Source organism: Gadus morhua, chromosome 22 (genome assembly GCF_902167405.1).
Source record: "Gadus morhua chromosome 22, gadMor3.0, whole genome shotgun sequence".
NCBI lineage: Eukaryota > Metazoa > Chordata > Actinopteri > Gadiformes > Gadidae > Gadus > Gadus morhua.
Window position 1 is genome coordinate 21,879,942 of NC_044069.1, and position 26,607 is coordinate 21,906,548.

Genomic DNA, 26,607 nt, shown 5'->3' on the forward strand with positions numbered 1-26,607 from the left:
GAATTGCACTTTTCAGTGAAGGCTTTTCTTTTTAGTTTTGAAAGAGCTTTGGGCACCGTCCACAAGGATGTCCCCCATTAGGTCTAACTGTAACACTGGACTAATTCAAGTACATCTGATACAGCGGGGACAGGTCCGCTAGATTGGCCCCCCCAAAAAGGCGTGCAAGTGTGTGAAGGGCGGTAGGGTAGCGGGAAGAGAGAGAATACATTTGTAATGAAAAGTCTGTACGGTCGCACAATGAATAATAGAAGTGTTTTGAGGGAGCTGAGCATCAAACAGGAGCACCAGCCGGGTGGTGGGAAGAGAGGGAGAGAGCGGGCACCAGTGGGAATGTGTGTGCATGCACACACGTGCACGCTCGTCTTGTACGTCTTCTTTTTTCTTTTTTTTTCATCCTCAGCCACTTTCAAATATTTAGCATGTCACAGCTCGACGTGGTGGCTGCGGGCTGCTGTCCCACATGAAGGCGAAGTGGGACAGGCCACTCTGGTCTGTATGCATGCACAGCCATCCCATTGTTAGGAGGGTTGACGTGCACCTCGAATAGGGCAAGAAATACAGCTTTTACAAAAAAAAGACCTTAGAAACAACTCTAAAACCAAGCTGAAGCAAAACCTTATCACATCAGCGTCACAACCGCTTATATTATATCAACGTACAAAACAATTAAGTCATTATGTTTGAGGGAAAGTGGTGAGATGACGCGTGCGTTTGACATTGTGAACGGTAGCGCTGCGATTTTAGGGGTTTGACGGCGCGCCTCCCATAAATGATCATGACAGAGATTCCCCGCTGAATTAAAGCGTTGCAGAACACTCAGCCCGGCCCTCAGCCTCCTCTGTCATTCGGCTAATGTGGAATCAAATCCAGCCAGTCCGGTTAAGCTTCAACTCGGTGTACCAGTCGGATCCCTGTAGGACTACCTGCCCTGTGAATGCAATGTTCAAACCCAAAGTAGAACAGTATAATCGTGACATCGTGGGATGTTGGATTGACGATGTAAAAAAAAAAGCTGGCTGATGTATGATGATCATTGTCCCCGAAAGCAATTTCCTCCACGTCTGCAAACGGAGTCCTAAAGGGTGGCACTTGGCCGAGCTGTGACGGATGTCTCTATACATACTTGGCCCTGCGATTATAGGCTGAGTTATAGCCTCTACTTAGGCCCGCCTACGGGGAGATTTATGTCTGACATATAATGATGTCACACGCGGCTGGACCCACACTAAATCCCAGTCCTCTTGTCCTTGAGGATTGTGTTTAGGTCCTGTACTGTACCTTTGATACACAGCTATGTGCTTCAGTATTGTGTGACTTTTCCCTCGATTTCTCTTGAGGAGCACTCATGTGTTGCTTTGTGTAAAACCCATTATTGGATTTTGTGTTGTTCCAATAGATCTTCTTGTGTGTGACATGACGTAACGTATTGGAGCAGCAAGAGAGATTTATTGAATCAGCCGGCACGTGGATATCAAACTTAAAAGTGATTCAATACAAGGTGCAACACAGTCATGTATCGGTCATATATAATGTTTGGCGTCAAATAATACATGTTCCAACCAATTAGGCTGTCGAGTAGGATTATCTGATCCACAGACAACACAGAAGACTGAGGAGTAGGCATACAACTGTATTGCTTCACCCATCTGAAGGTGGAACAACATGTTAGGATGAAGAGGAAAACACAGGGAGTCGTCCAGGTGAAATGTTCGGCTAGGGGTCGACCCCATGTCCTGCCTAAAGCCCTCCAGCGCCCGTACATACGCTCAGACGGTCGGGGGGGGCCGTTGTCTTCCAAGCTACCAGCGCTCCCTGTGGCTTTGGCTGTAGCAAGGGGGGGGGTCCGTTCAGTCGTTAGCCTCAAGGGTGTGGCGGTTGACATTGAAGATCTTGACGGCGTGGTCGGCCCCGGCGCTGGCCAGCTGGAGCCAGCAGCTCTCCTCGCCACCTGCCTCCCCCCTGGCCCGGCTGGGGGCCCCGGGGCCCTGCTGCCCGGCCCGGCCCGCTCGGGGCCTCCAGCGCAGCCTCTTCACCGTCAGCGTGTGGCTCTGTCTGGGGCGACACGCAAGTCAAAGAGAAACCGTTTCAACGGGCACTGGCACTTTTCTACTGTGGCCGTTTACTGCTTTTAAAACCATCTCAATCCGACCGCTTCTAAATAACGCCTGTTCACCAGTCAATCCATTCAGGGGAGTCACCTCTACCAATCCTCTTTTGTTCAGCTCCCCTTCTGAAAATCGTATACTGGCGTCTGAATCGATAGTTTTAGAAGTATCATTTACAGACGCTGATATAGCTCCAACTGAAGCTACACCACAAGCTGCTAGAGGCTGCTGTTGGGAACACGCACACAGTGCTGGTTTAACAAAGGGCTACTGTTCTAAGGCGCTGTGCCGAGATGTGGTGGTGGGTAAACCACCCGGCAAACTAACACAGATTCAACCAAACATGACACAAACTGACAACTTTCTGACACTGGCAGAAAGTTGTTCACGCACACATATCCCCTCACCGTCAAAGTCACACAGCCTCTTAGGATGTAGCACCCTGAGACACACACAAACAGGCTCACAATATAACTTCTGCTCTGGAAGGTAGAAGGCCAGCCGTTGTGCTGCCGCCCCTCAGTGTAGGGGGTCTTTTTCTTCAACCATTAGGGATAATCTACAATAATAATAAGCGATAAGCGTCTACAAGAAGAGAGGGCCGCAAGCTAACACACTACCTGGGGCATCGCTACAGATCTCTTTCTGTGTGTGTGTGTGTGTGTGTGTGTGTGTGTGTGTGTGTGTGTGTGTGTGTGTGTGTGTGTGTGTGTGTGTGTGTGTGTGTGTGTGTGTGTGTGTGTGTGTGTCAGAGAATGTGTTTTTTGAAGGATACACAAGGTCTGTTTCTGCACATTTGGTCCAGTCGTGCCCCCCGGTGGGTTCCTGGGGGGGGCTCCACTTGTACAGGAGGATCTTTCCGCTGTCCAAGCCAACCGCCATCAGGTAGCTGGAGCGAGAGACACACGGTACCCAAGTTTACCTCAAATCAAACCGGATCACTAGCATGCATGCATTTCACGTGCATTTTAAGAATGCTTACACACCAACGTGTTGAACGAGATTCCATATGGCATAGTTCTAGCCTTTAGACGCCAAGTGTGTCTTTGGAATGTGTGTCTGGGGGTGTGTAGAGTGCTGAACCCCCGAGGAGGATGACTGGGGGGGATATGAGCGCGTGAGTGCCGAGTACCGATATCACGGTGAATCTGACACAGTGGCATTTGGCACCATTACATAGATCGCCAGTGACGTTCATTTATTAAACCGTGGGTAATATACAACCAAAATGTGAGCCCTCACAAATGCGTTGACATGCCTGGTGCTCCAGCAGGCCTGCTGTGGTAACGCAGATCAGAGCTGGTCTATGATCAGACATCAGATATCAAACTAAAGTCCGATCTGTACGACTGGGGCCAACACTTCAGCACAGTAGACTTAGAGAGAAGTGTGTGGGTGCCATGTTGAGGAGTACGAGGAATTATGAGGACATTTTAAAACCAAACTATCAGTTGTTATTGGTGCTGCGGATGCCACCAAAGGCAGCGGCGTGTTTACCTGTCATCAGAGCAGAGCTCGGGGCAGAAGGCCACGGCGGTGGCAGAGTCCCCAACGTCCAGTATGGAGGAGCAGTGGTGGACTCCTGGGGTAGGGACCCCAGGAGTCCCCAATACACATGGTCCCCACACGATCACCTACACACACACACACACACACACTCTAAATCAATAACCTGACACGCTAGACAGAATTTGCTTAATAATCAGAAAGCGATGTCTGAACCCATTTGAGTTGAGCTGGGCAAATAGAAAGTTCCGGAAAAAAAAAAGAAGGAAAAGCTGAGCTCAGCACATAACTACCTTCTTATCCCGGCTGGACGTGACAAAGTACCGGCTGTCCGGGCTCCAGTCACACGACCAGATTATCCGACTGTGCACCGCAGTGTCCTTATCCGTGTGTGTGTACATGGAGAAATTGGGCTCTGGGCGGAGAGAACACACACACACACACACACACACACACAATAAATTATTGTTAAAATATATATATATTTATACACTCATTTCAAGGGCCGAGATTTATTCGGCCTTGTGGCGTTTTGACACATTCACCTTTAAACCGCGGTGGAACATTAAGGGGAGAAGGAGGAAGCGGGGCGAGAACACACGGATCAAACCCCTGGGGGAACGACAGCGCTCTCTGCACCAAGAAGACAAATGTATCGAGCGGCACGTCACAGAGCCTCATTCAGCCCCCCCCCCCCCCCCCCCACCCCCACCCCCACCACCACCACCTGGGGATCAGTCACTCCTGGTTTATGGGGCTGTGGGGCCGTCGGGGCCCGGCCTGAATCACTGCTAGACGGCTGCCAACTGTCGCCGGGCCGGTCTCCAGGGGGGGGCTCCTGGTGTCGGCGTGCATGCACAATGGAGCCGGCGCGGTGCAGCGACGGGTCGGTGAGAGAGCGGCGCCGGCGCCACAGAGGACGGACCTCAGCCGTCAGCGCTGGGCTACGAGGGCAGAGCTCTGGGACGGTGGGAGGCTGCCTCTCCTGGCTCTGCTTACTCCAACGAGAAGACACAGAGAGCGGTCCCCCGGAAGGTAATCGAGGCCGACCTGCGATAAATACCGCCCTCTATCATCACCCTATTTGTTATGACTCCCGATCGCAGCGATCTCTTACCATAACGCGAACACACACGTCGCGCCACAGGCTACAAGTGTCGTTAATGGGGGCAGAGAGGTTTGTTCTGAGTAAATCACTCTAAACAAAGCTGTCACGGGGGAACACGGTTTGGCTGCTCTGCCGTGACCCGACATCCATTGTCCCTGATATAGCGAACCTCCTCTGTACAGCGGAGCACGCCTGTTTCGGGTTTTCCCAAACTCCAAATGAGTGACTGTTTAGTTAGTGTATAAAATAAAAATACAGCCAAGTCGTAGTAAAGTAGGGACAAGAAAGAAAGAAAGAAAAGGAAAAAAGAAAGAAAAGGAAAAAAAGAAAGCAAGAGTGTAAACGAAAAAGAAAAAGAAACAAAGAAAATCCCAACAAAAAGGCAGAACAGAGACTGTTTGATCATCTCTGACTGCATTTAACCTTCGCTGGCCCTCTGCCGTGTGTGTGTGTGTGTGCGTGAGTGTGTGTGTGTGTGTGGGGAGGTGCTCCGAAGCAGCAGCCCTGAGTGATTTAACAGCCAACCACAACAGACGCGACCCCTTCAACAAACACTGTGTGCTCCTCCGGCTCCCCTCTCCCTTCCTACTCCTCCTCGAGACCCCCCCCCCTCCCCAAACCTAGGGATATGACGCTGCAGATCCCCCCCCAAAGAATTATGTAGTGCACCATTTGGATTTCTTATGTCCCCTCCCTGGCTAGTCCTGGCAACGTGGTTATTGGCTGAGGGACTCTGGTAAGATCCCTTTAATACGTTGACTGTGGAGTCTCTGCCTGCTGAGCGGGGGCTGATATGTGGTCAGGAGCTTTGTGAGGGGCGTAGACTTGGCGTAGTCCTGCTGCCCTCATCATCATCATCAGCCTTCCATGATGATGACGCATGGCATGACAACTCCACCCAGATAGCATGATGACGGGAGAGATCGTAATTAAGTTAATTACTGCTAATTATAAAGATTTTGACGGTTTCAACAGACACATTTCTTTATCAGACTTAAGTCAAGCAGTTTATATGCAAAGATTTGGAAATGTGCGACAGAATTCTTCCATTTTCGTTCCCCATTGGCTCACCCGCACTATCCGGTGTGGGCGGGTCCCGTCTCCACAGCGACCAGGTGCGGTCGCGGGACACGGCCAATAGCAGCTGGGCATCGGGGGAGAAGGCCATCTGGGTTACGGTGAGGGCGTGGCAGGGCAGCGACTGCAGCTGGCGCCAGGAGGCGGAGCTCCACAGCATCACGGCCGCGTGCTCCGCCTTGGACGCCTGAGGACACGCACCAGAACACATGAATGAATAATGAATGATGGAGCAGGGCAATATTTACAAAACAAAGGCGCCATTTTGTATTGTTTTACTTGATTTATTCATTCAGCCTTATTCCACGCTCAGGACCCAACTTCAGGAGAGCAGCTCGCATCTAATGAAATACCACCGCCGTATCGGCACTCTATACTCCTTCTACAATATCCATACCCTAGCTTTATAATAATATCTATAATCTATTTCAATGGACAATCGCCTCTCTCCCCCTTATATAGAGAATGTGAGAGAGAGTGAGAGAGAGCGCCGTCTGCTCCATCTCCAGTTAAGATGAATGGGTAGAGGGTCCCACAAAGTGCCCCCAGTGAACACGAGTAATCTGGAGGTGAGGGACTCTGCTCACGAGGGATGGGGCTGAGCCAATCAAACAGGGATAGAGGAGGAAGGGGGACCAGACACTGAGGGATAAAGGATGGCTGAAGGCAAGATGAGGGGAGGGTAGGGGAGGTATGGAGGAGGGAGAGATCAGATAGACAGCAGAGGAATGGAAAAAACAGAAGTCTCAGAGATGCGGACTGAATACGAGCAGTGCGGAATGAGTGCCACCGCACCGTTAATCTCTGACAGCAACCACTTGTGTGTGGAGCCCTGGGGCAAAACACAAATCAAGGTCAGGGCAGCCTTTCCTGCTGCAGAAATCCCCATTCCTCATCTCTCTCTCTGTGTGTGTGTGTGTGTGTGTGTGTGTGTGTGTGTGTGTGTGTGTGTGTGTGTGTGTGTGTGTGTGTGTGTGTCTGTGTCTGTGTGTGTGTGTGTGTGTGTGTGTGTGAGAGAGACCTTGCATGCGGAGGCCACCACCGTGTTGGCGCTGTCCGACGCCAGACAGTACATCTCAAAGCCGTGTCCGTACCTGTCGCGGAGAGCCAAGAAACAGATAACAGCATCATAAGAGGTGCATCCTGTGTGCGTCCCACAATGTCCCAGACAGGACCGTGGTGCTTAGAAGGGAAGCAAGGTTAACGTTGACCCTTTGTGGCGCTCTGGTCCGTGGCGTCACTCCAGCCGAATCTTTAAACCAGTTTTGACTTTTTACACCGTGTCATTACATTATCTTACTTTGCGGATTCTTTTATCCAAGAGCAACTTACAATAAGATCATTCAGCCATGAAGACACCGCTCAGAAATGTCAAGAATAATAAATTACAAAAACGGCAACACACAACGTTCATCAAATAAGCAAACTACTTTGCTTATTTAAGCAAAACTACGAAGCAAGAAACTTTTTGTGTGTATTAATCCCTCTGTGTGAACAGATGAGTGTTGGGGCTGTGACGGGGGATGTGTAGGGTATGTGCTCTCCGGTCGGCGGGGAGCCGGTCCCCTGTTGTGGAGCGAGGACAGCCGACAGTCTGGATCTGGCTGCGCGGCAGCTGGGGGTCTCCTCGTGGTGAGGGAGTAACACGCCATATGGCGGCGGTACGGCGGGGCGGGCGAGCTGGGGCGGACGGTTTGCCCACGTCCTGGGTGTGGGACGGGACTGAGCCTCTCGCAGCACAGTAGACGAGTGAAGGGGACTTTGAGCAGTGTGGGAGAACCCGGGTAGGTTTAGGTCCTAGATCAGTAACTCACTGGCACGTGAGGCAGGACAACCAGAAGGGAGCTGCAGTCTATATGTTGTACAGCAGTAGTCCGCAGTAGTCCGCAGGAGCGGATGGGCGCACCGATGGCAGTGAAGGACAGCTGGTCATCCAGGGTCACACCCAGTGGGTGCCTTACCGTCCGGGTCCCAGGAACAGAGGTGTCAGTGTGGACGGAGAGGTGGCGGATGGGAGAGGCCTTGCAAATGGCCTCCTCGGCCTCCTCGTTCCAGTTTTCCCCTTTTTTCTTTTCTTCTCAAAACCCCTCACACCATCGGGACGGATGGTCTAACACTTCAACCCCCGTTGCATGTTGCTCAGACGTGATCTAACAGGGGCCCAGAGAGGGGCCGACAGGACCCTACGCTGTAAGGCCCCGTGCATTCAGACCAGCAGCAGGCTCAAGGACCTGAACCCCGCTTGACGGGTGAACAGCGGTGAGCCGGCGTGAAATCAGAAACACTCGCCACAGAAATGAATGATGGCGCCGCGGCTTTGTCCCGACAACCTAATTACGCTCAGCTGGCTGACCGTCGCCTTGTTGTCGGCCGGAAAATGGGCGAGGAAATTACGTCTCCCCCCCCGCCGCAATTCAGCGGTGACAAGCCTGGCGGAATATGAGAGCGGGCGACGGGCGGTGCGCTGGCACGCCCCGTGACAGCCCGATGGGGGACCTCATGGATGTGGCCCCAGTTTAATAACACCGCCCACATCTGCCCGCTAATTAGAGGCAGCATATTAATGGTAGCTGGTTGCAAACCATTTTTTATTAGAGAGTATATTTTTGGTTTATTTATGTATGGTAAAAACCCCCCCCCCCCCCCCCACAAAGGTTAATAATGGACCGGCTAAATGCTTTATTAGCCGCAATAATAGTGTCTATCAAGGGGGCTCACGGAGCAGAAGGAATCTTAATTCTGATTGGCTTGCGGTGTGCGGCGAGAAGGACTAAGCCTTCAGGAGGCCTAATCCGTCTCTCCGACACACGGCACACGCGTGTGCTGCGTGGAAAACCTTGAGAGGCAGATAAAAAGGCTAATTGCACGAACACGCCTCGTTGTGGAGTGATATGGGATCCCCTCGTGTTGACTGGATGCCATTAAACGTGAATGAGGAGGGGGGAGGGTGAGGATGTCAATACCGGTGCTTGTTAAAGGTCCCATGACATGAAAATCTCACTTTGTGAGGTTTTCTAACATAAATATGAGTTCCCCTAGCCTGCCTATGGTCCCCCAGTGGCTAAAACTTGCGTTTGGTGTAAAACGAGCACTAGCTGTTCTGCTCGCCTTTGAAAAAACGGAGGCTCAAGCGCGCTGATTTGGAATGTCTGTGCTCATGACGTCATGAGGAATCTCAGCTCCTCCCCTTACTCTGCCTGGCCCGCCCAGAGACGTTGGCCCGCCAATGAGACTCGACCGTGCGAGCGGCACATGTGTGTGTGTGTGTGAATACACACACTGTAACGCAAGTGTTTCTTGTCGGTTCTTTGACGTGTCTTGTATTTCCACAACGAGACTGTCGTGGGGGTTATCTGAGCCATGGTTGAGAAGGAATTGGGGGAAAGGAACTTTGGTTTGACTCGCTGAAGTACATGAACTGCGACATGCCGCCGGTTGCCGCGAGGCACCATTGCCCGGCAGCGGGCAGCAGGCAGCGCGCGGTTCAGTCGACTTCAGGTTGATGTGAAAGTGGAAGAACCAGAGACGTCGCAGAACCCGACAAAGTCGTTTGTGATTCATAATATCGTCTGGAGGCGCACACAATATGTTATATGATATAGATATCTATGTATTATATGATATTATTTAGATATAGAGGGATGTTCTTGAGGGAGTCAAAGCCAAAGTTCCTTCCCCCCAATTCATTCTCAACTTTGGCTGAGATAACCCCCAATACGAGTCTCGTTGTAGAAATACCAGAGACGAGAGTCCGACGTGTTATGCGCCATCACACCAACAGCAGAACGGTTATCCAAATAACAAGGAAGTGTACAACACTTGCGTTACAGTGTGTGTATTCACATTGATGTGGACGTTGAAGAACCAGGAACGTCGGAGAACCCAACGCGGTCGTTTTGAGATTCATAATATCGGCTCACACAGCTTTTGGCCGTGATAATATATATTAGGCTATATGATATAGATATCTGTGTAGGCTATATGATAATATTTAGATATAGAGCTCCAGGACTCCCGTGTGTTCTAGAATATTTACAGAACACGGCTAAAGGCTGTGTGCGCCTCGCCATTGCGATACATCCACTGTAAACAGAGCGCATGGTACCGTCCTTGGCTGCAAGCTGCTCAGGGCCACACCCCCACCCTCCTCCTTGACACGCCCACCGAAACAGCGCATTTGGGGGAAGCTCAATGTGCGACTGGCTCGGAGTGGCTGTAACTCTGCACCACGGCTGAATTTCAGGAACGACTTTGAATACTGTGTTAGATGCCCACTAATACCTATATTAAAGAATACATAAAATAGCATGTCATGGGACCTTTAACATCTACCTCGATGCATCGTTAAAACATTCCCCACGTCGCTCGCTGCCCGGTATGCGTCACCGGCGCATGCAGGAATGTGCGGATCACCGCAGTGACACCCTGCAGGAATGAATAAAAAAAAACACTCACAGCTTTTGAACTTCAGGCCAAAGGGTGTTCTGGAGGAGGTGGTCCTCAGGTGGGGGCTCTGTTAACACACACACACACACACACACACACGCCCATTAGTTTTCACATAATCACCATACAAAACGCAAGCAGCAATCCAACAGGGTTGAGAATTTCTGTCTCAATTTTCTATCTCAATAATTTACAAACTGAGGGGAAGCATCGCAGAGAACTTTCCATCTCCCCCTTGCCCATATAAGGAAATGCGGCTGAGGGCTGAGCAGATTTAGTGGAGAGAAAAAAAAAGAAACGACAGATATGGCAGCCATGAATGAAAAGGGAGAAAAGGATAAATGTGCATGAGATCAAATTAGAGCTCAAGCGCTCCATGGAGGAACATGATCGATTCGCCCGGAGACAATGTTCCCTCATAACTATAAAACAGCTCCTGTTAGCATTTAGATGACACCCAAACCCTCCCACAACTCACCGCTTAGCACACCAAATAGCAGGCTATTCTGAAACCAGGGCTCCCTTATCTCCAACTGTAAACTCACCAAATAGCAGGCTATTCTGAAACCAGGGCAGCCTTATCTCCTAGCATAAACTCCCGCTGGCTTTCAGCAGACAATCCCCAGCGCTGGGCCGACCGTGTGTTACAACATGTTTTTGCTCCCTGCTGCAAATTATTCAAAAAGGCGTACTTCGCCGTGCCGTTAAGGTCACCGACTCGCCGTTTAACTAATCATACCTTCCCCCTCGTCCAACCGCCGGCGAGAGCCACTGGGAGAGGAGCGGGAAATCTGCAGTGAACCAACAGCAGCGGGCGCGCTCGGCCGCTGTATCAGGAACGCCCCGGGGTCATCCACACACAACGCCACTGTTTCTAATTAGCATTTCCGATTAGAGGGGCTTCCTGACGGCGGCCCTCTCTACTGTGGGCAACCCGCTACCTCGGTTGAACCAATCAAAAACCAAGCTCAGAGAAACTCCATCTACCCCCTTGACCCCCCCCCCAGCGATTGGTCATCATGCCTACCACTTGTCTCAGGTATAACATTTATCCTTTACCCCCCCCGCCCCAAACGTCCTCATACTCTCCCATTATATCCATCCTCCTCATATCCCTCCCTGTCAGCCATGAATAATACATGTTCACTAGACAAGGTCTCCTGAGCGCTAGGACTACCCCGACCCGGACTCCGGTCCCTGGACTCGCCCATAGATCTGCACCGTGTCCCGCTATAAATCGATAGAGACCGTGCAAGGCACCACTGCGAGTGGCAGCGAATTGACGGATTTGAAATGAAAGACAGCTGGAAGGCAATGCTTCATTTTCTCCAGTCTTTTCGTTCCAAAGGACAGAACAACAAAAACAACAACAACTGTGAAATAGATCAGAAATTGTTTTTTACTCTCCTGAAGTGACCTCAAGTGTACCCACATCATCCTTCATTGGTATATCACTAGATCATGTTAAGGTACTGGGTTTGATCTCAAACGTCGGCCGCCTCCCTGTAAGTCACCTTGACCTCTGACCTCAAGTCGGTGCATGCTTAATTACTCAAGCGAATCAAAAGTACCATGAAAGCAACACTTATAAGCTTGAATGAAGGCCTCCCGACAAGTCTGCCATCCCACGTAGAAACCCAACAGCCTTCCATGTTTGACATTTGTTGGCCGATGTGCAGAGTGACGTGGAATCTCAACTGTGCCACGTGACAGAAGTCGCAAAGCCACCGCTATAATACGGCGCAAACCGAAGAACGTGAGTGGAACCCGATGGGATCGAGTGCGGAGACGCTCGCCCGTCGGACGACAGACCCTCTCAGCGTCAGTTCACTGGGCTGCCCCCAAGGCTGAAATATTCATGGTCATATACACCCTTCGCTGCCGATCCGTCCCCTCCCCTCCGTCCTCCCCCTACCCCCCTTTGTCTCTTTCACTCTTCCCGCCGCCTGTCGCTGCTGCTGGCAGTGACACCAGCAGCATGGCCGCGTCCCAGGCCCAAGGCAGCAGCAGCAACAAAGGAGCGAGGACATAGACTGAGAGCCACCTGTCCTTCCGACTGCACAGCAGTGTCTCTTAGAGCAACACACCACGACAAGGAGATGGAAAGGCTGGGGCGTGCGGCCCCTGCCGTGTCTAGGATGGCTCGAAGGGAGAGGCTTGTCTGGGTTGTGGAGAGAGGCAGAGGGTGATGGAGAAAGGGAGATATATGGAGCGGAGCACGCCCCGAGTGATTCACAGTCTTCCGTCTGCACCCGGGCGAGTTGACGCCGGTTGAAGGATGGGTGCAGGGGAACGGGTGGGCGGGCGGGTTGACGCATTAAATGATTGCCAGACCTCGACCGGCCCTTATAAACGAGTGGATTCATCATGAATACATTCCCTCAACCCCCGTTTTCATGCAGAAATAAATGCAGGCCATTCGGAAAAATCTTCAGCTTTATCTCCCACTGTAAACACCTGCTGGTTTTAAGCAGCCAATCCCCACTTCCGGCCTGATTTGTGTTCCAAGCCTATTGCGATCTTAATCTTCCTGCTAATTATTGAAAGGTGTACTTTGCAGTGTTGTTAATGGTCATTGATTTGCCGTTTGACTAATCATGCGTTCCTCGTTGTCTAGCCGCCGGCAAACGCCACTGGGAAAGGAGTGGGAATCTGCTGTCAACAAAGAACAGGTTTTCAACACTCTCTCCCGAAACTGGTGAGGTTGGCAGGTCGAGGCTTAAGCGTTTTCCATAACATTAAAGGGTGACCGGACCCTTAACGCTTGTGTTCGTATTCACTGCGGCTTCCCCTTTGCATGCTTTGGAACATACCCGTGAGGTTCAGCGGGTGAAAGTAAGTCTCGCGATACTGGTCTGAAACACAACTCAGCTGCTCCTGTTGCTCGTGGATCTTTGGAGCGAGGTCACCTGTAGAAAAGAAAAAGAAGCGTTGAATTTATTGAGATTCGAGTGGATTAATGACTCTGTGGACGTAATTACGAAACAGAGAGAGAACTTCTGCCGTGACCCTGAATACAGAGTCGCACCGGCAGTGTGGCGGGCCCACCTTGGAATACAGCCTTGTTGGAGAGGCCTAGAGCGGGCGTGCTCGCCCCCTCGGGAAGATCTGCTGCGTCCTGGGGAACCGACACGAGAGATCACAATTTTGCAAGCTGCCAAACGCAGGGGATATTTCCCCGGTGGATCACTGCATACACAAAAAACAAAAGAAAAACACCCACGCTGGACGCCAGCAGCTTATCCAGGGACGCGCCGGATATGTTGGCGAAGTTCTCCACAAAGTTTCGCGGGGCACGGAACACCCGCAGGACCTTTTCGTCGGCGCCCGACACAAACTGGAAGCGTCCCACCGTGGCCAGACACTGCATGTCGTAGCCGTGGATCTGGGGCCGCGAGATCTCGTGCCAGCTGGTCTGCGCCGAGGAAGAACGGGAGCACATAAGGGGAGGGAAAAACAGGGATGAAGGCTGTTAAGGGTGCATATTGAGAAGGGAAGACACTGCATACTGATCAACGGGGTGGAGGTTGGAGGACGCCTGGACAACAGGACACTTCACCTCACTCCCCTTCTACACTCCAGCTTCAACCAGGTTGGGTCAACAGGTGTGGCCGGTGTGTTTCTAACCAATTCGGACCTGATCGAACCCCCGGTCTTACCTGCGTCCCATCTTTCTGCTTCCAGGGGGTCAGCAGCCTGGCGGTCTGGTCTGAGCCCACGCTCAGCAGGTATTCCCCCTCAGGGTCCCAGCTCAGGTCCTGGACGGCGTTGAAGTGGCCGGACATCACCACGCCTGGACTCCACTCCCCCTGCAGGGACATGACATGCAATGTCCAATTTGGATTATCCCCCATTTATGCAAAATCTGAATGGTGATTTAGAAATACCCCAGGATAAAGCCTAAGTAAACACATGTTGTTCTGTAAGTTATTTGCTTGTTAAACATAAAAAAAAAAAAATTGTGCTACAGACACAAGCGTGTGCCAACATACTAGTCATCAAGAGCCCTACAAACCAACTGCAAAGGCTCAAGAGCGAGGCCGCAATGCGGTCCAAAGCCCTTGGGTGCGTGGCGTACCTCTCTGTCCTGGCGCTTGTGCCAGAGATGCAGGGCGCCGTGGAAGGCGTGAGCCACGATCATGGAGCCGTCGGGGCCCATCTGGCAGCCGTAGAAGCCCAGAGTGTTGCCGCCAACCTCCCCTACGCGCACCTGGCGTGACAGGAGGTAGGAGGAGGAAGAAGAAGGAGATCATCAATCAGCGCCTCACTTTGGGCCCCGTGTTCCGGGGGTCTGCAGTCAGGTGACACTGGGCCTCCCGGTGACAGAGGCTCTGGACGAGAGCGACGGTGATTCACGCCTTCCTGAATGACGCCAATGAATATTCATGACTTGTCAAGTACACGGAGTGGGTGTGGTGGAGGTACGGTGGGGCAGGCATGTTGATTTCCAGAGTAGCAGATTCCAGAAACACACTTCATGGTGCTTGTGTTTGAGGTGGAGCAAATCATCAGGGATTCACGCCGACACCTTCTTGTCGGGTAACTTTGCACTCATGGACCGCATTCAGGATGTCAATGTTCATTTTAAACACCCCGATTATTGTGCAACCAACCACTGGCCTAAATACAGATGGAAATCGGACAAAGCCAAGTCAGAGGACGACAGTGATGGGAGGCTGGAAGTGGGTGAGCTTATAACACGATGGAGTTGGAGCGTACCGTATTCAACTTATATCCAAACACGGAAGGGGAAAATTATACAATGGAAGAAAGTCAGAAGATACAAAGGTGCAAAGCCTGGGACTCACACTAACTGGATTTGGTTTAGAGGCTGTGACCCCTCCAAAGGTTCAAAACCACAGGGCAATCTCCTCCCATGCCTCTTTTTCGTCTGCGGTTTGACATCTAATCCTATTTCAAATGTTATGTAGAGGAGATCTTTATGCAGGTCACAGCAATGCAACACAAAAAAAACAACTATTTACCGTGCCAAAGAAAAAGCCGGAGAGAAGATGTGTGGGTGGCGGACACAATCGTAGCTTAATGGTTGTCGTCCATCCTTACCTTAAGCAATCGGTTACATACAAGGCAGCATTCATTAAATCTATATTGCATCACGCATAACTGGGCTGGTTGGAAACCTGAACTAAACATCAATAGAGGCTATCGATCGTTTTTCAGAATTGATAATTAATTGTTTAGAATGGAGCCGCTGAGAAAATCAAATTCTTACTATTTCACATTTGTGATTATTTTGTGTGAATGAAAACATAAATCCAAACGATTAAAAAGCGCAAGCCAGAAGGTGTAGAAAGTTAACGCAGGAGGGGTGTATTTTAAACCATTGCCACAACCCTCCCTGCAGAGTGGCAGCGTGCTGCCTCAGCAACGCCTTGGCTGGCCATAGCCGTCTGGTACCGCACCCGCATCTGTAATTAGCCTGTGCGCGTCACACACCAACGCTGGCTCACACTGAAACAGGGGTGTTACAGAGCAGAAATACAGCTATGTGCTGGCTATACATTCAATGTATTTTAAAACCTAATGTGAGACAGGCCAGCTGAGTGATGCACGCTGCAGCAGAAGGTTGCCGGATGGTGTCTCCGTGGTGGCTGGGTGTTCAACGACCGGCCGCACTAGGTTCAATTCCCAAGGTCTAATCCCGACCAGCTCCTTCAAATGACGTCTGAAAGAGCTGTCACGGTGGGTAGACGCTCAATAAATAAAACAAATGTTGCAGGTGAACAGAGGACGCACACACACACAAACACTGATACTTATTGTTTCCTAATGTTTACACACACAGGGGCACACAGAGAAACATATATACACACACTCACCGCGCGTACAATCACACACGTCTGCATTAATCTGTATCTAGTCTGTATGACATGACGTTACAAGGGCATACATACAGAGCAACCCACACACAGACCCCAGTGACAGAGCCATCCATCATAGATGGATTAAGCGATGTGGGTACATCCCTGATTACCTAGCAGGTCTTTTTATAAAGAGAGCCAACAGGCTGGTCATCGACGACCTTGGAGATAATGCCTTTCTGGGGCTACAACACAGCAGAACTAACGGCGGCAATAAAGGCTCCGTCTTCACAGTGTGTGGGACACACACCCTGCCCCACACACCCACACCCACACACACACACACACACACACACCCACACATACCCCAGAATGATGAACAGCCAGAGAGAGAGAGAGAGGAATTGTGATGGAAAGAGTGCGACAAAGCGAGACAACATTAAACAGATTTGAATTCCAAACACATGGGACCGCCGTAAATCACACACCCAAAAAAGGGAAAAATACCTCAAGAAATACAATAAAATCCTCATCCGTCTTGCCGAGAAGGAACAATGAGTAACCCTTCCCTCCCCCCTCCTTGGTGGAGGGAGTTAGTTGGGGGGGGGGGGGGCGGACCATATTTCATGTTATTATCCCTGAGGAAGAGAGATGCATGAAGTTCAAACCAGGCCTGGATGGAGAGGCCCCACCGGGAGGGATCGACCAGAGGGACGACTGGCTACCTCTCTTCCCCCACGTGTGGCAACCGAGCTAGAGACATCCAAACAACCCACACGCACCGCGGTGTGGCTGATGGGATGTGATGGGCTTATTAGTTTAGCATTCAAAACGACTTCCGATCCACTCCGATGGTCTGCGTTTCCCACTGATTGTGGTTTATGAGTTGGCACACATTTTCTGCCAGAGGGAGTTCTTGCCACTTGGCTGCGGTCCACGAGAAATCTGAAAATAGGTTACACACGCACACACGCAAACATGCCCATGCCCATGCCCACACAAACACACACACACACACACACACAAGCCCACCAACACATATCCACAAGCACGCGCACAGACACACTCGCACTTCCTGTGAGCATTGTGGTGGCGGCCCAGTGCGGTCAGTGTGGTGAGTTAATTACCAGTGGGTCTTGTTAGCAAGACCGCGCTTTTACACAGCGGTGGTCCGCCACTCCCCTACCGCTAACCCTCTCTTATAGAGCCACGCCAATTACTCTAATAATCAATGTGGGCTGTAGTGGGGGATGCTGGGCCCGTCTGTGAACACCCCGCTAATTAAGAGACACATACGGCTGGTCACTCGGCCCCCCTCCCTCCCCAGCACTGCTGGAAGCCTGGCGGGTGTCCCTGGACGCGGCCACATGATTTAAACTGGATGCCGTGAAGGAATTAAGACGAAGATGGCGGGAAGAAAGCTTTTGACTGTAGGTCAAAGTGTGTGTGTGTGTGTGTATGTACAGTGTGTGTGTGTGTGTATACAGTGTATGTGTACAGAGATTTCCACGCGTTCCTTTTTACACAGCGGAACTGGATGTTCAAAAGAGGGGAGGGGAGAGTGAGAGAGCGATGGAGAGAGAGACACTATACTATGCTCTTTCAGAGTCAACAAAAATATTATTTATCCCTTTCATGTTCCCTGTCATAAATGTGCACTGGCTGATGTAGCTCTCCGTGTCCACACCAGCCGTCACCCACCGAAGTGCGTGGGCAGACACAGATGTACATCACAGGCCAGGTTCCCAGGGCCTGTCACCATGCCACTTAAAAGATGCCTGCCACCATGATGTGAGGTGAGAACTTCATGAAAAGAAAGATTGTGCGTAAGCATACCTGCATAATGTGTGACATTCGCTTGCATAAGCAGTTTCAAATTGATAGGTTGAAGTTGCGCACGCCACCTGCATTCAGGAATATATACATACGTCTGCAACATTTTTTTATTTCCCCTTCCGGGAAAAAAGTGTATCCCAGAAGTATTTGTGTCAATTATAGCAGGGAGAGAAAGTGCAAAGTAATCTAAAGTAGTGCAATAGCAATATCCACCCCCTGGCTTTTTCCCCATGTGGAATAAAATCAAATGAAATGAAGAACTGTGGGGCAGATGGTCAAAATAAACAGCCCTTTTTTCCTTCTCTTTGCCATCCACACTTTGCCGCGAGCTGGTACAGCAGCTGCAAGCGGCTCAGTGTGGGAGAGACCGAGATGGGATGAAGGGATGAGGCTCAAGGAGAGGGAGGAGACGGAGATAACAGAAAACGCACTATGAGCCAGGGAATACGAAGACAACACACGACCGACGAAGACCAGGAGGAGAAAAGGTGTCAGTAGTATGAGGAGGGAAACGACTATGCAAGGAGCCAAACAAAGAAAAAGTATTGAACAGAAAACCTTGACAAACAGCCAATGCAGTAGGGGTGGGAATCTCTTAGCACCTCACGATACGATTCCGGTTAGGTGGTCAGCGATTCGATTCTAAAGCGATACTTTTGTGATGATCATTAAAGACATCAACAGATGAATTAACTTATCTAATATTTTATTAGAGAAAAAGCTTTTGTCACAAATATGACTTTCAATACAATATGGAAGTATGTAAAAAAAAATAGGTTTCAGTTTTCTTTTCTTTCTAATCTTTCTTTTCTATGTCATTAAAGAAAAAGCTGCTCTTAAATAAGAAGGAGTTCTTGTGTCTGGCTGTGAGTTTGCGTGCATGCTATGCGTAGGCTGAATCGCAATCATGTCAAGACAAATCAGATTGGCCAATACACACTGAAGATTAATTAAATCATTTTAAAAAAACACCTCTCTGGCGAACAGAAAGTTGCAGCAGGCGAAGAAATTAAAGAAAATTATTTGTAAAAAAAATCAGCTTATTAATTGATCTGCATCGAGACGGAATCGATCTAAAGAGAATCGCGATGCATCGAAGAATCGATTATTTTTCCCACCCCTACAATGCAGGTCATCTCTCTGTGATGTTCACCACCCGGCCCGCGGTGCAGGTGAAGGGGAGATGGAGACAGAGAAGGGAGGGAAAGAAAAGAGAGAAGAGTGAGACCAAGAGAGGCTGAGAGAGTATATGCAATACAGAGACAAAGAGAGATATGAGAGAGATAGAGATATGGTAATGTAAACCCTTTGAATTGAATTGATAGGAGATATGATCGAAATGAGAGGGAGAAATATGAGAGACATAAAAGAGATAAATATGAGATATGAGAGAGTGGTGAAAGAGATACATATGTGAAAGATGAGAGAGAGAGATAAATCGAGATATGCGACAGAGATAAATCAAGATATGAGAGAGAGGAGATATGAGAGAGACGAGTGCGTGAGAGCGCAAGAAGAGCAAGTGCAGGAGAGAGACAGCAAGAGAAAGAGAGCGAGCGGCAACGAGGGGCCAGACAGCGGCCGAGTCAGCGAGGGGGTGGTGGGTGCCAGCCTGCTGCCCGGGCTGACAGACGGGCGGGGAGATAGGGGTGGACAACCGCGGCGTGTCTAAACTCACGCCGCGCCGCCCACCCCACCTCATCACCCGCCGTCAGCCGCGGCTCAAGACGCCCCCGTGGAGGCGCGGGGCCGGGTTGTCAACTACGGGCGGGGAGACGCTTTTCTTGGCCGCGGAGGGCGGCTGATGACTACGGGCATGAATACAGGCAACGCACAAAGAAAACAGCACATCACGTCTAAAACAGCTTCCAGGGAGGTCATTTAAGGTTCAACCTGAGTGAGTTCCTCCAAACTACGCGAGGCCACTCGCCACATGTGCCCCCAGGTTGAATTCCGACCTGTCCATTGAGCTCGATGTCATAGGTGCGTAAAAGGTGCGCAGCCAGCCAATGAGAAATGACAGATCTCTCGCCAGCTTTAGATGTATAAGCGCATGCATGTGTCTGTTGACGTTCATCATCCCCGCTCGGGGCACTGACCTGCTCCACCCAGACCCCCGACGCCTCCTCCGGAGCCCAGAGGATCATGGTCTTGTCCATGGAGGCGGAGAGCAGGCTGAGAGGCTGTAGCCGCCTGCCGCCTGTAGAGGGAGATAGTGGGTAAGTACGATTAGTCATAATGATGCAGCGGGAGTGAGAGAGACAACCTTTTCCCTGCAAGGCGGGAAATGTCATCAATCATTTCAACCAACTGCTTCCACTCTTCCACTCTTTCTACATAATTTAAAAACATCAAACAATCAAACTATTACAATTCCTAGACATTCTTTCAGGCATCACCTAAAATAGGCACAACAAAAGCAATGATGCAATATTATGCAAGTCTTTTTTGGTTCCACTAGATTCAGAGGGCCACCCCCTGGAGCAATTAATTACGGGAAATGCTCGCCAACATTGCAATGAATTAACATGTTTTTGTAAGCATGTTGACATGTTGCCAATAAGTAAAAAAAAAAAGCAATCAGTCGATTTAGATAATGAGCAGCAGTAGAGCTTCGCCACTCCTCCCCCCTCGTTGCCTTGTTTTAATCACCATACCTTCGTATCGTGGAGGCTGCCAGTGGACTCCATAGACCCAGTTCTCGTGGCCAGCGAGGACAGTCTCCAGGGACACGGCGAACACTAGGAGAACCGGAGTCCAGAGAATACGCTGTCAGTCCACTTAATGAGACGCTGGCAACCAGAGGTGGGCTATTCAGGCTTTTGACAGAAAGTAATGATGATTCAATTAGGATGCCTTATTAGCACAGGGATGTATGTACTCAGGTCCTTGATATTTTTCTCATGGATTCACACACACACACACACACACACACACACACACACACACACACACACACACACACACACACACACACACACACACACACACACACACACACACACACACACACACACACACACCTACCCCTACCCCCTCCAAAAAAGCCAAAAGATGAGCCCAGTTCTTCAGTGGGTTGATGGCGGGCCCCTTGGGAGCAATGGCCCCCGGGCCACTCACCTCTCTCCTTCACTTCAAAAACGTCCTCTTTCATTCTGATGATGCTGTGATTGTCCTCTGGGCGGGCATCGCTGCCAGCCCCCTCACGTAGCCGCCACATCCGGATCATACAGTCCTGGGCACAGCTGGCTAATAGCAGCTCCTCGTCTACAGAGAGGGATACGAGAGAGAGAGAGACATAGAGAGAGACGGAGAGAGAGAGAGAGAGAGATACACAGAGAGATACACACAGAGAGAGAGATACACAGAGAGAGAGAGATACACACAGAGAGAGAGAGAGATACACAGAGAGAGAGAGATACACACAGAGAGAGAGAGAGAGACAGATACACACAGACAGAGAGAGAGAGATAGATACACACAGACAGAGAGAGAGAGATAGATACACAGACAGAGAGAGAGAGATAGATACACAGACAGAGAGAGAGAGATACAGACAGACAGACAGACAGACAGACAGACAGACAGACAGACAGACAGACAGACAGACAGACAGACAGACAGACAGACAGACAGACAGACAGACAGACAGACAGACAGACAGACAGACAGACAGAGACATCTTTGTATGAGCCATCTCATTACCTCCTAACTGATAATATTTTTGTCTGTTTTTGTTTGTTTCTTTTGTGGACGGTCAAAATGGCTGCACCTCGCCAAAGTGAATTCCTGTATGACTCAACCCATCGGTAATATTAGGAATTCCAATTCTTATCTTTGTGGCTGTTCTTTGTACTTGCTTCTCATTGTTTTTGCAATTAAATTAAAAGACCATAATTGTGATGGACGCGAGTGGTTATCGCCATCCACATAAAATCAGGTACAATGATCCAATATTAAGCCATTTTATAATTACAGTCGAAAAGTGAAATTGAATATCCTGGTGCTTTTAAATAGTGGGTTGAAATCCTGAGAAGGATGGTTCGCTAACATGGTATGTGGACAATATGAAGGTTTAGGCTTCATTGCTTCATTAAAAGTGTCTTCCACTTCTAGTTTTCCACAAGGACACAAGGTCCATCATCAGAGTAGAAAGAGGGTGTGCGTTTGTTATTCCTCTGTGGAAGGCTTTCAAATTAAGTGTGTCTCTCCCCTGTGTGCTAGAGGGAGGGGGCCGACTAGGTCAGAGACCGCGAGGAGGATGTGGACACGGGCACAAGGCTGTAATCAAGGACATGAAACAGCTTAATGTCACGAGAGCAGTGATGAAATGGCATAGCCAATGGTGACATAGTTAGCAGGGTCTGGATTGAAGTCATTCGACTTTATGTTTCAAAATTCAGACACAATTAAATTTGATTTGAGTAGATTAGAAACAATTTTATTAATTAATAAATAATAATATTATTATTATTATTCATTTAATTTGCATCATCTCCCTCTTTTTTTATTTTGATCATCTTAATGATTATACTGCCATGAAATATCAAACAAGCAAGCAAAGAACATATTAGTTTACTAACTAGTTAATTTGGTAATATATACAAATGATAGAAGAAAAAGGCCCAGGATTTTTGTTGTTTCCTACCGATTGCCAAGATGTAATGGTAAAATGGATTTCTATAGTTTATTTTCCTATGGTTCTCACCTATGGAAGCCCACTCCAACCCTCGCACCCAGTCCTCGTGGCCCTGCAGTGACATCACCTTATTGAGCTGAAAATTAAATAGGAAATTAAATTTAGACAGTGTGAAAGTAAAAAATAAAAGAGTGTTATGGTTATGACACATCAACTCTCCTATGTGCCGGACAACTTCCATACCTCTCCATTGAACAGCACGTAGATGTGGACCCGAGAGTCGTTGCCCCCACAGGCCAGTATTGGAACTGCAGTACGAGAGTGAACATGATCAGTCCTGAACTAGCAGCACTAAAACATGACAGAGAAGTAAGAATGCATTTTAAACTTGACATTCAGCAATGGAAAACAGAGGGGCTGATCGATTTGCGCTGGATATACGAGAGCGGGGCTGCAAGCGTGTGTTTGTATGAGAGAGAATATTGTTTCAGAGAGAGAAGAGAAAAAGAGACACAGAGAGACAGACAGAGGGACACAGAATGCACGTGTGTGTGTGTGTGTGTGTGTGTGTGTGTGTGTGTGTGTGTGTGTGTGTGTGTGTGTGTGTGTGTGTTGCTCGCTGAGGGCTTACCTCTGCTGCCTGGCAACAGCACCAGAGACACATCCATCATGAAGCCGCTGCCAAATGATAAAGTATGGAGGCACTCAACTGAGGAAGACACGTGCATGTAGAATTAGTGAGCTACACAGCGCCGCAAGTCACTTTGTGAATGCCAGAGGGACACCATTCGACACCAAATCCATTCAATACTTTTAGTATCAAGCACATTTTAAACATCGAGGAATGGAATAAGGACAGGAGGCATTGTTAAATTTAGAGAGGTATGCAAGTGTACAACTCGCCTATCAGAGCACATCATTCATTGATTTTTAAAACAGGCACACACACACACACACACACACACACACACACACACACACACACACACACACACACACACACACACACACACACACACACACACACACACACAGTTTTCACTATGCTAGACAAATGTGGTAACAGCGGTTAATTGGACCATACAGGCCCTAGTAGAAGTTATCAGTCCTATTGAAACAAGTAGACAGTAATGTAGTACCAGTAGGTAACTAACTACTCCTGAACCTTCATTGCCTGAACCACAAGGATCTTACCAGGATAGCGCCCACCAATTTGCGCCGCTATTTAACAGTGGAACAGGTAGGAATCCAATGGGTTTCCCGTACGTGGGGTAACCAGTCGTCCTCTTTTGCCCGGTCATGCCCTCTTTTTGAGACACTTTAAAAAAAATGTGTGGCGGAATTTCAAAATCGTCCGGGATTTTATTAAAGCCTCATGTAGTTGAGGGGTTAAGTAGAGCCTTCAGATTGGACGGTTTGACTTACTTAGTCACTGTCATGTTTTGACGGTTATATCTCCCCCGAAAAAATCTCACTCTTAACTCAGTTCAAAACTTGAGAGCCCTGCATGAAAGTCCTGTTAGACATTTGTCTGTTGTCCCTCAGTCACAGATTGAACACCAACCTTTTTCTGTACTACGCGCGCACGCGCACACACACACACACACACACAATGACTGATGCTCTAAAGAGTAACAATGTCTCCCACCTTGTGAACCCTCCGAAAGCCACAGCCTGACGGTGGAGTCGGCTGCAGCTGAAGCCACCAGGATCTGCGTGGGGTCCTCCAGGTAGATGGCGTCCACAGCGGATACTGGACCAGTATGGCCAACACACTCCAGACACTGGCTGAACTGGAGTTGGAACAATAATTATATTAATGTAATGAAATGAAAGCCATGTGTATATTTACAAGATAATATAGTGACAAGTACAACGCATATGTTTACATCTTTTTACTAACGTTATCATCTTTAGTCGCCGCCCACACAATGAGTCTGTTGTCCGAGCCTCCGGAAACAAGATGATTTTCGGGACCTGTAGAAGAGGCAAGTTGTATACTTTATACTTGTCAGGAGGTGTCTGAGTACCTGGTAAGTGCTATCAAAAGAACATGTCTGATTTTTTTTTTCTAAGAACAAAATTCAAACCATGTATACAAAGGACTAATCCGGACAGATAAGTATGCACTCACTGACAGAACATCACGTGTTCCCATTGTAAACAGAGGAGATCACAACTCACCACTGTCATCTCTGTAAACCCACTGGACTGAGTTCACTCTGCCTCGGTGTCCATTTAATACAGCAACAACGTTTCTTTTCTAGAAATAGCCAACACATGTATTAAGACAGGTATATTAGTCACTTACTGAAAGCATAACCCTAATATAACACTACAGTCAGAATACTGGTGGCACTGTCAGACCTATCAGGCTTAGCGAATGTTATTTCTGTATTATTCGACTACCTGTGGACTGTACAAAGCCACTGAGTTACACGTCCCAAAAGCAATTATGCCTCCGCGACCCCATGAAAGAACATTTGGGGTCCTATTTGCACAGCATGCAACATGACATGTTTGCATCACGGGCGCCGCCATCTTGGAAACAACGCTGGTTGGCGTTACCGTAAGTATGGATGTAGCAAGCCCATCTGGGAGAGGAGAGAATACAGCTATTTTCGATACGTGATATGAGTCTTCTGCTAAAATCTCTATTTATGGTTCTTCAAGTATTTCTTCTAGCACTGGTATTATTTTTGATAATATTTAAGAAAACGTTTACAAAACGTTGGCTGCCAACCTTTCCTTCTAGTCAGTGTAATATTAATGACCATCCAGTAGATGGCAGACGATATCAAGAATGTAAAAGAAAGACGCCGATCACGTTAAACTTGGAAATGTAAATCGACTTTTAGTTTTGTACCAGTTGAAACTTCAATATGCCTCATCATCATCACAATGGGTGATACCCCCCACAAAAACCATCCACCCCCATCCCCCAACACACACGCACGCGCGCACACACACACACACACACACACACACACACACACACACACACACACACACACACACACACACACACACACACACACACACACACACACACACACACACACACACACATTTTACATGCCACTGTGAAAAGCGATTATCATGCTACAGCAAATTGCTGCACAGCCATGGGCTCAGGTTACTGGCAGAGACAGAAAAAGAGAGAGGGAGGTTGGAGAAGGTAATGGCAGCTTCATGAATCAGAACTTTCACTATGGATTAGATGCAACTCCTCTTTATTGTTTCGTCTCTCAAGCCTGCGGTTTTTAGATTAATCTGCCGCAGTGAGCTCTGTTCAAATTTCTGAAGAAGCCTACAGGTGAAAAAACTCATCCACGACACATGCCAAAGGATGGAAGAGATGTTGTTGGTATTCACATTGCATTGACCTTAAGCCACCCATACACATGCAGACAGAGCAGCACAGGGCAGGCAGCCCTATGGGGTATCATGGGGAGAACATGATTCTAATCGATGCAATGGAAAGACGACGTGGCCCTGGCTATTATCTTCTGGTAATGTTGGGGCACGATCCTGCTGGGGGTCAGCCTGGAGCAGCAGACCAGCGTGGTGGCAGATGGGGCAGGGAAACAGACACTCACTCACTTCACACTGTCCAGACACTTGGGGCGGCATGTGGCTCAGGAGGCAGAGCGGGTTGGCTGGTAACCGGAAGGTTGCTGGTTCGATTCCCTGCTCCTCCTAGCTGAGGGTTGAGGTGTCCCTGAGCGAGACGCCTCACCCTGACTGGTCCTGACGAGCTGGCTGTCGCCCTGTGTGTGTGTGTGTGTGTGTGTGTGTGTGTGTGTGTGTGTGTGTGTGTGTGTGTGTGTGTGTGTGTGTGTGTGTGTGTGTGTGTGTGTGTGTGTGTGTGTGTGTGTGTGTGTGTGTGGCAATATTGTAAAGCGCTTTGAGTGGCCACTGGTTAGAAAAGTGCAATATAAATGCAGTCCATTGGCCATTTATTTCAACCAGTGCGGAGTTGGAGGGCATTCAAATTACTATGCCTGTCAATGGTCTTGTCATGTCATGATGGTATAAATTAACGATCATTGAAAATTAAATCAA

General features: G+C 49.1%; 1 protein-coding gene across 2 annotated transcripts; it reads right to left on the minus strand.

The window, feature by feature from the left end:
• Positions 1–1,429: 1,429 nt before the first annotated feature.
• elp2 (elongator acetyltransferase complex subunit 2) lies at positions 1,430–25,107 on the minus strand. 2 transcript variants are annotated; one of them, XR_003974590.1, is made up of 23 exons: positions 24,952–25,083; positions 24,727–24,805; positions 24,446–24,519; positions 24,191–24,335; positions 23,174–23,251; positions 22,786–22,850; positions 22,612–22,678; positions 21,024–21,170; positions 20,561–20,644; positions 20,003–20,103; positions 14,324–14,455; positions 13,905–14,054; positions 13,469–13,660; positions 13,294–13,363; positions 13,059–13,154; positions 10,255–10,312; positions 6,821–6,893; positions 5,794–5,986; positions 3,908–4,029; positions 3,719–3,742; positions 3,606–3,660; positions 2,884–2,997; positions 1,880–2,055 (listed from the first exon to the last, which is right to left on the minus strand). XR_003974590.1 is itself a non-coding variant. In XM_030347622.1 (22 exons), the coding sequence occupies exons 1-22, from the start codon at positions 25,081–25,083 to the stop codon at positions 1,851–1,853; spliced, it is 2,514 nt and encodes an 837-aa protein (XP_030203482.1). In that variant the 5' UTR covers positions 25,084–25,107; the 3' UTR covers positions 1,430–1,850. The 2 variants fall into 2 exon arrangements, 1 of the variants encoding a protein (XP_030203482.1); XM_030347622.1 differs by having other exon boundaries at positions 1,430–2,055; positions 3,606–3,742; positions 24,952–25,107.
• Between the last annotated feature and the right edge of the window lie 1,500 nt (positions 25,108–26,607).

Excerpts from the sequence above, each read along its gene's own strand:
- elp2 (XM_030347622.1), bottom strand. The coding sequence starts at position 25,083 with ATGGCGGCGCCCGTGATGCAAACATGTCATGTTGCATGCTGTGCAAAT. Across the intron at positions 21,171-22,611 it reads GTTGGAGTGGGCTTCCATAG|ACGAGGAGCTGCTATTAGCC; the intron begins GTGAGAACCATA and ends CCCTCTCTGTAG. Across the intron at positions 13,661-13,904 it reads AGCAGAAAGATGGGACGCAG|ACCAGCTGGCACGAGATCTC; the intron begins GTAAGACCGGGG and ends TCCTCGGCGCAG.